The sequence below is a fragment of the Halyomorpha halys genome, unplaced genomic scaffold, assembly GCF_000696795.3.
Source record: "Halyomorpha halys isolate HHAL.00 unplaced genomic scaffold, Hhal_1.1 Scaffold2318.1, whole genome shotgun sequence".
Classification (NCBI taxonomy): Eukaryota; Metazoa; Arthropoda; class Insecta; order Hemiptera; family Pentatomidae; genus Halyomorpha; species Halyomorpha halys.
This window is the reverse complement of record NW_027107243.1, coordinates 23415-33349: the sequence shown is the minus strand read 5'-3', so window position 1 is coordinate 33349 and position 9935 is coordinate 23415. Positions and strand designations below refer to the sequence as shown.

The following is a 9935-nucleotide window of genomic DNA, read 5'->3' as shown; positions in this document are numbered from 1 at the left end:
AAGATGGTAGGTGCTAACAAATTTCCATTATTCAGTAAAATATTGATAGTCTTTGGCTATTCCATGTTTATATGATTCTCGGATGTAGTATTTATTATTTCTTTTTTCCTAGGCTCCTCATATCAAAGAAGGGCCTGTCAGCAGATGGTCTAACGTGGCAAAGAATTATGGCCAGGCTGTGCTAAACTTCCTCGCAGTTCTTCCTCTCTCTCACCGAATAGAAGCGTTAGAAAAAATAAATGTCATGGCCTCCGGGTTTTCAATAGAAGAAAAATAAGAAATATTTATTGTTATTAGTTTCATAATATTTATATATTTTTATTATAATTGTAATAAAAATATAAACTTAATCATAGTATTCGCATTATTTATAAGTATCCTTATTCATTCTTAGATTTTTATTTTTTGTTTTATCCTAATTTTTTAGTAATGGTTTAGCTGTAATATGAACTTGTTTTCTATACATGTTGATAGGATTCCTGTTATTTTTTCTTATTTAACGATTAAATCATATCACACCTTTAGATAAACATTGATGCAATTTTGAAGTCATGAATTGTAGCATATTTATTGTTGTTCAAATAATGTTCTGCCAAAAGTGGGATACAAATTTTTCAGGATACCAAAATATTAACATATTATAGTATATATTTTCTATTTAATATTTTGTCTTGATTTTATCAACAAATTACTATTTAATTTTTTTAAATAAGGTTTTTCGAGTTTAAATCCATTCAGAGATATTAACACTCTATAGCTAAAAGATTTTCATTTACAAGCCATATATCAATACCATCGTTGGCCTGAAAATCATTTGATTTTTCAAATGCAAGAAATTCTTTCTTTCTTTTTTTAGAAATTTTCAACCTTTTTGATTTTTTTAAAAAGGTTCTCAGCTAAGTATACCGGAGATTGGAACTCCTTAGTTAAGATATGCATATTTTTTATACCATTATAATTTGATTGTAATTTTTCTTAAAAACAAAACAAGAAAACCAAACGAAAGTGATTTCATGAAAATAAATTTCAAGAGCGAGGTTCACCCTACCCTCTGTTGCATCTAGTTCTGATTTATTATTGATAGAGGATAATGCTAATAAAATATAATAAGTAGACATTTTTTTATTCAAGCTATACTATAAAAGCATATGCCAAATGAAAAATAAGAGTTGATATTAAATATCTGACCATTTTATAAATTTTTGATGAATTCATAAATAAAATGTAACATTCTAAATAAAATGAATTATTTAAACACAGTACACAAGAATTATTACAGCTAGTCATAGAATAGCTTCTATTCATAGAATCTTTTTGACATGAGCCCGTGTGTGTGCCTTGAGTACATAGCAAGTATTTCCACTAGAACTTGATTTGCGACAACCCCAGTAAATGTTTTTACAATTTATGGCACCTAAAACTAATGTTATTTAACTGTCCCTGAGTGTTAACAGTTTTGTGACGACGGTAGAACGAGACGAGAGTAAACGAACCGAAACGACATCTATGTAATTACATTTATTTTAAATTCGTTGGTATAAATATTTTTAGTGAAGTCAATATTATATTTAATTATTAAGGCTACAGCACCAGAAGGAGTCGAACGATCTCTGTCATTACATAAAATTTTGTAACCTGGGATCATCAATTTGATGTTTTGGGATAAATGTGTCTCAGTTACCCAGGCTGTATGGATGAAGTTTTATTCAAGGAAAATTTTTAATACCTTTGTTTGAGAAGATATCCAATGAGCATTCCAGTTAAAAAAATTTAAGTTCTTAATTATGTACCTATAGACGAAAAATAGATATTTGAGCATTCGTAGAATAATATATAATTTGTATTAAAGTGCAGTTAGTGAGGAGAGAATTAAAAACTGTTAATAAGCTGTTATTTATATTATGGTCCTTTGTAACGAAAGACGCGACTAACATGGACAGATGTGCCATGATTTGTGGTAAATACGGCTTGATACCTTCGATGATGATTTTAGTAAGTGAAAACATTAAACCATTCATTTAGTTATCTTGATTAACTGTGGACTGAGTTTTTGGTTCCGGTTGTTTTGATATTCTTCGAATAAAATCGGCATATGAGTTTTTTGAAGCGATTCTCGTGGCTGACCTGTTTAAATTAATCTCAGATTTATAAATATTTGGTTCAGAAAGTGAGTTTATATTATTTGAAAAGATTTGATAATATTTACTCCCCCTAGTAATCAGTAGCCGCATGAGCTAGTTCACAAAGTGATTTATCCATTAACTTTAACGAGCATTTTGATAAATTGTGTTTACCCAAGCACTTAATACACCTTGACTCTAAATGACAATAATGTTTTGTATGTCCATAATACTGACAGTTTGTACACATAGGAATATCAGTGTTTTTTATGTTTAGGTTCTACTATAATTTTATCTCATGCACCAATGCCTTTCCTTGTCAGATCCCTAGTATCACAATACTAATATTCACTGTATGAAGACTATCTTAACGTAATTTAATTAGTACAGTCAATTATTTTTATATATTATGTTATGGTAGGACAAGGCCTCAATACAACCTTAATCCTTTCTCACTATGTAAATAAGCACTGGTAATGCATATAGGAGCATTACAGAGAGAATAAAGACAGTATCACTCTAGTAAGCGTGCGTTATTCTCTTTCTTCCTCCGGCTTTCTTTTCTTTTATTTCTTTTATATTGTCACATTTTTTTTTTTTTTTTTACTGACCAAGATGATTAATGGTGATGATCAACCACGACAGCCCGCAGTGAGGCCTTCAGTGGCGCGACCGGCTACTGGAGTTCCTGCAGCCCCGCCTGTCCTGGCAGTCCCGGCGGCGGTTCCGGTACTAACCCCGCTACCAGAGACCACTCTCGCGGCTGCTCACACCAATATGTTGGCTAAAATGAAAGTGAGAGCAGCAACCTCTCAGGATATTAGAAAAGCCGAAGAAGAGACCTGGAGCGGTTCCCAGACGAAATCGGTGAGTTAAAACACTCTATTAAAGGTGGAGATTGCATCATGGAGAGGTTGGCAGCCAAAGTCTCAGAGAATTTTTGGACTTTTAGAGCGGATGTAGTCAATCGGATAATGAATTTCATCGACTCCATAATGAAACTGGCTAAGGAGACTAATAAAAGGGAAGGTTTACCCCGGAACGCAGATTTCTGGAATGTGCTCAAGACATGATCGACACGAGCGCTAGAGAGGAGGATGCAAGTATGGATATCGATGATGGAGGATGGAACAGAGTATCGTATCGAGAGCGTCATAGCATGGTCATGATCGAAGCCTCAACGACAATACGGTGGACGAGAAGTATCCCATACCAAGATTAGAAGGTATCCTGGATAGACTACGTGGAGCGACATTGTTCAGTAGCCTGGATTTGAATGCACCCGGAAGACCAGCATAAAACGGCCTTTAGAATCGAAAGGGGGCATTACGAATTCACAAGAGCCAGTACGATTACCCTTCGGTCGGAAAAATGCACCCATCACGTTTCAGCGGCTGATGGATGCATGCGTTTTTGTGAGGAGTCGATGAGTCCATGTGCCAAGTGTACATGTACGATCTTGACCGACAACTGACCGGCGAAAAAACGAGATAGAGTGCACTGGAGAGAGAACTATTAGGAATCGTTTGGGCTGTAGAACACTTTCGCCCCTATGTCTTAGGGAGAAGGTTTCAGGTGCATACTGACCATTGACCACTTCAGTGGGTTGGGAGTTTAAACGAATCCTCGGCTAGAGAGACCCGCTGGAAGGAACTCCTCAGCCAATACAATATTGAAATGCAGTACAAGCCAGGAAAGGAGAAGGGGATAGCCGATTGGCTGTCTCGGGCGATCACTATGAATGCAATAGAAGAGGAGCAACCCCACACGTCTGGAGATGTACACCAGTTTTTGAGAGAATGGACGCCGGAAGAGGAGAAAACGCAAAAAACACCGGGGCGCGGCCATGAAACACCATCCGGAGATAGGTCCTGGGTCGAACCTATCGGGAGACTGACAGAAATGGAGCAGATCGATAAAATAATAAACGAAAAATCACACCAAATCATCTGGATGGCCAGAATGTCGGGGTTGATGAAGATGGGTTTCGTCAAATACGGGAGGACTTCGATTAACACGATCTGGTCGACACCGGGAGTCAGGAGTGATCAAATTTGCCGGGCGCTTAATGATGCATCCAAAGCAGGGGGAACTTACCACATATACGTAGGGAATGGAGTGGTATAGGAGAAGATTTGGCTGCTCTGGACGGGAATAAATAGGCGTGGACCGAATCTTCATTCGTTGTACGACGATGGTGGAAACCTTCCGAGATGAGGAGCAAAAGAAGGAGGTCATCCAGGCGTACCATCAGGGGAAGACCAATCACCGCGGCCTAAACGAGACCTACCAAGCTCTTCATCAAAAGTACTTCTGGTAGGGGATGTGGAAAACTATTCAGAGAACCATTGGGAAACACGACGTATGCCTGAGCACCAAGTATGATGGACACCTACCTAGGGCAACGCAAGAGAACACGCTCACCGCGAACACACCGCTCGCAGACATGCAGACCAACACCTTCACCTGGAAAGGCTACAAATGGGTTACGATGTTCCATTTTTTCAGTAAAACTGCTATGGCACTCCTGATTCAAGAGAAATCAGCGGAGGCGGTGCTGTGAGCTCTGCGTGTATGGTTCTAGTTTTACGGAATCCCGGAATGGATCTCGTCGGACGCAGGCCGGGAGTTTGATGATGTTAACGTTAGGGAAGAAATAAAGCCCCTTGAGGTTAAATGGCATCTGAACACTAAAAGTAGAAGAGGGAGAGAATAGAGAGGCTCCGCAGTACTCTAAGCGATCACCTGAGAGTTTACCAACTGGAATAGGGCCTGGAACCAGATGCAACTATAGTGTGAGCGATAGGGGCCTACGACCACTTCGTTCACACGGTTACGGGTTTTTCTCTCGTCGAAATTCTTTTTGGTCTCCGAGGGCGCACGCGAGATTATAAAAACACAGCGGTTGATGGGGAGGAAATTATCGGCCATGGGGTGGCTCTCCGAAAAATGTGGGGCAAGGTAAGGGAGAAGATAGAGAAGGGAAAGTCCAAACGCGTGGCTCGCCGTAAAGCGTGCTTACGGGATATAGTGGGGAAAATCGACATCGGGGCAATTGTGTACCGTAGAGTGAGCTCCAACAGGGGTAGCCTCAAAGACATGAGGGACCATTAAGGGTGATACAATTAGAGAGCATAATATTGTAACTATAGAGAGTGTTAAACAACTCAAGAAACGAAGGACGGTTCATGTAGAACAACTCAAGTTTCCCATGTCAGACAATCACTGAAATCTGGAGTTTTCTCATCTACAAATGTTTTCTTTTTCTTGTATTTCTTTTTTTTTTCACCTTTTTGTCTCTTTCTGTAAAATATAATCACTGTCACAACGTCTATTGTACATAACGTTGATGTATAAAGATTTATATACGTAGAAGATATAAGTGTCTTATTAAGTTTATGGTGAGGAGATCAGGAGTAAGCAATATTATTATTTTCTTTGTGCAGTGATTGTGCTAGTTTAGGGTAATGAAAAGTGTCTTTCATTTTTAAATGAAAATCTTTCAGTTTTCTTTTCTTTCCTGTATTTAAATTAGTTTTTTATTTATTTTTGTGTTTTTATCTTTTTGGAGTTTATGAGACGTGTGCATAAACTGGTGGGGGGGGAGTTATGGTAGGACAAGCCCTCAATACAGCCTTAATCCTAACTCACTATGTAAATAAGCACTGGTAATATAGGAACAATACAGAGATAATAAAGGCAGTATCATTCTAGTAAGCGTGCGTTATAATTCTATTCCCTTTTTTCCTTTTTTTAAGATTTTCATTCCAAGTGCTCGTAAGTTATGTATAAGTTACAGTCAGCTTCGAGTCAGGTGCTTCGATATCAGCAGATTGAGTAGATCAGCTGATCGAGTGTATATATAAAGATGTGTTGAACCCAATAAAGCCAGTATGTTACAACAATTCAAGCGCGTTAGATTCGATACTTATTTCGATATACATTCCGGGGTGCCGAAACTCGGGAACTTTAGTACGTCGGACCCCAGAGGAAGATATATTCATGATGATCAGAGAAACAAAAAACCGGGGCCAGCTGGTGGGCAGTATGTTCCTATCCATGGTACTGAAGATTCAGTTGGGAAAAGAACTAAGGAAGAAGGAGGGAATGCCGAGAGACCGCTCGTTCGTGGAATGTGCTCAAAATCTCATAGAACAAACGCTAGAGAGGTGGAGGCCCGAATGGAAGTAGAAGAGCCAGGGTGGACCCGGATAGAATACAATCGGCCTAGGACTACTCAAACGCACATTGGTGAATTACAACGTGAGGGAGAAGAGCGGTGGTCTGGCTATAATAGAGATTGGAGGAGTGAGATCCCTTGAGGACACTGGCAGTTCCAACACTATCATGTGCCGAGAACCCTAGAGAAGTTGTGTGGTAGAGAGAGGACACACCAGATTCAGGAATGTCAGTGTAGGAATAACCCTGGATGGCTCTTGTGTGGTTGAGGGGGAGGTGGAGATAGGGTTGATCCGGTTGGGATTTAGTAGGGAGAACTTGCCCATACATATCGTAGGGAGTATGCCGAAGGAATATAAAATGATTGTGGGATGTGACCTCCTCGGGAAGGTGGGTGCTTGGGTTAGGAATGTCAAGGGGAAGTGGAGAATTAAGTTGGGGGTAAAATGTACAAATGTTATCGACAGAGAAAAACTGAGGGTGCGCGGGTCGGAGCAATCAATCAGGCTGAGGATTGGAGACAGAGGCTAAAGAGGGAATATGAAGATTTTTTTTTAAAGGAGTCATGATCGGGGGGAGACAACCGGGAGGGCGGTGATCCATGAGATCACACTTAAACAAGATAAGGTCATTTATGTGAAAGAGAGGAGATCACCACATCAGGGAAGAGCTCAAAAGTAGAAAAAATTAGGAATAATTATTGATAGTACATCCCCGTACAATAGTCCATTGTGGGCGGTAAAAAAGAGAGCGCGCCTGGTTAAATTGCCAAAAAGTACAGAGTGGTGATAGATAAGAGGAAGCTGAACGAGAATACCGTTATTGAAAAGTATCCGATCCCCAGATTTGAAGACATTTTGGACAGACTGAGCGGGGCAAAGGTATTCAGTACATTGGACTTGAAGGCCGTATATGATCAAATTCAAATGCATCCTAAGGATCAACATAAGACGACATTCACATTCGAAAGGGGCCACTACAAATTTACAAGAATACCGTTTGGACTCTAAAATGCGTAACCTTCCAGCGCCTAATGGACGAATTTTTAAGAGGAAATGGCGAATCTGTATGTCAGATTTATATGGATGATCTACTAGTTTTCAGTAAGAATGGGGATGAACACGTGCAACATCTACATAGCATTTTCCACAGAATCAGACAATTCGGGCTCAAACTGTCGGGAGACAAATCATCGTTGGGGAAGTAACAATTTAGTTTTTTGGGCCACACAATTTCCAGCGAGGGAGTGAAACCCGATGCGGATAAAGTCGCGGCTATACGGAAGATGGCATTGCCTAGAGATGTGAAGGGAGTTCGGAGGTTGTTGGGAACTTTAAACTATTACAGGAGATTTGTGCCTGAAATGTCAGAGCACCTCGTACCATTTAACAACCTATTAAAGAAAGGCCAAAAAGTGATGATCACTCCAATAGTAGAAGACCACATCAGATGGTGTATGGAGAAGCTTCAGCGGGATCCGGTGCTTGCGTTTCCAGACTTTACTCGCCAATTCACTATCACAACAGACGCGAGTGAGTACGCGCTGGGGGTGGTGTTTTCCCAGGAGGGTGAAGGGGGTGATCGCTCTGTGGCGTACGCCAGTAGACGCCTGACGGAGACGGTGACAAGATACAACGCACAGGAACGAGAGCTCTTGAGAATAATATAGGCTGTTGACCACTTTAGGCCCAGTGTGTTTAGAAGAAGGTTTAGAGTACACACTGACCTACTACTGGGAAAGTTGAAAGAGTCATCGGCCATAATTACGCTTTGGAAGGAGCTTCTCGGACAGTATAATATGGAAATCGTATATAAACCAGGAAAAGAAAATGTAGTATCTGATTGGTTGTCACGAGCAATAGCAGTAAATGCAGTATAGGAGGAGCCTGGGGAAACGTCCGGTTTGATGAGACAGTTTTTGCGGGAATGGACGCCTAGAGAGGACGAACAGGATGGAGCAGAAGAAGATGGTAGGGAATAATCGTCGAATAATGAGAGTTCGGCAGAGGAAAGACCAGAAGACATAGAGGAAATAGATGAGACAAGTTATTTGGAAGACGAAAACCACCGGATTGACCAAAATTAAATATAGTGAGTAAGGGAGAAGTTAAATAACGACGATTTGGACACAGACAGGCGTGAAGAACGACCAGATCCGTACAGCGTTGAATAATGCTTCGAAACCAGGAGAAGAGTATCACCTGTACGTTGGGAATGAAGCCGTTTGGGAGAAGATCAAGCGGTATGGCGTGATGAACTGATAGGAATGTACAGGACATTCGTCCGTTGCAAACTGATGGTGGAAACCCTTTTGGAAGAAGAACAAAGAGAAGTCACTCTTGCATATCATCAGGGTAAGATTAATCACCGTGGAATCCCTGAGACTATGCAGCCCTTAAAGAGAAGATACTTTTGGTGGGGGATGAGGAAGACTATATCGGAGATTGTGAGGTTTGCACAACACCATCGCACTAAGTACGATAGATATCCGCCTAAAGGAAGACAGGAGAAGACACCTACTATAGATGTACCGCTGAAATATTTACAAATTGACACATTTACATCGAAGGGATACAAATAGGTGACCATGATTGACCTCTTCAGAAAAGCAGTAATGGCGCACCAGGTGCAAGATAGGTCTTCGGAAGAAGTGTTGGCAGCTCTCCGCTTGTGGTTTCAATTCTACGGAGTTCCAGAGCGCATCTCTTCAGATTCTAGCAGAGGATTTAACAATGGCATGATTCGAAAGGAAATGAAGGACCTTGACGTAATATGGCATCTCAACACAGGGCATCCCAAGAGTAGGGGAGGCATAGAGTGGCTTCATGGCACGTTGAGTGACCATCTTCGATTATATCAGGTCGACCAGGGACCAGAACGGGACGTGGTTATGCTTGAGGTGAATGCAGTTTATAATCATTCCATACATGCAGTTACGGGGTTTTCGACATTAGAGGTCCTCTATGGGCTTCACGGACACCGGCGGGATTATAGCCCTTATAATCCCGCCGGTGTCCAGATGACGGGCGACAGATGACGGAAAATACTCAATAACCAAATTGCTCAAAGAAAGTTATGGGAGAAAGCACGGGAAAGAATAGAATAGGAAAACATCAGGAGGGTGGCGCAGAAAAATCTAGAGGTCACAGTCATGATGGAAGCGATCAAAACTGGGACAATCGTTTATAGAAAATTAGGTTCTAACAGGAGTAAGGAGATACAGCGATATGAGGGCCCATTCAGGGTGATAATCATTAGGGAGAATAATATAGTTACGATAGAGACTATCCGAGAGCCTAAAAAGAGGAGAAATGTCCATATTGAACAGTTAAAACTTCCGGCAAGGATAATATAAAGACTGGAATGTGTTCATATCACCTACACTTCAAATGTAGTTATTTATTTAATTTTTAATTGTTTTGTCTTAGTTTATTTGTGACTTTTGTGATTTTTTTTTACTTTATGTTGTTAATTTTATTGTACCAGGAATCTTTTTATAAATTTATAAGTTTAATTTATGTATATAGCGTTTACTTTTGGTCTTTTTGTTGTACTGTGGTATTGGTATAGGGATTTTTTTTTTTATTGTAAATAGTTTTACATATTTTTTCTGTACTTGTTATTATGTTGTACACT

At 40.2% G+C, this 9935-nt stretch overlaps 1 protein-coding gene across 1 annotated transcript; it reads left to right on the top strand.

Annotated features, from left to right (window-relative positions):
- Window positions 1-8886: 8886 nt before the first annotated feature.
- Window positions 8887-9336, top strand: LOC136795340 (uncharacterized). Its single transcript, XM_067045545.1, has one exon. The coding sequence runs from the start codon at window positions 8887-8889 to the stop codon at window positions 9334-9336; it is 450 nt and encodes a 149-aa protein (XP_066901646.1).
- The last annotated feature ends 599 nt before the right edge of the window (window positions 9337-9935 follow it).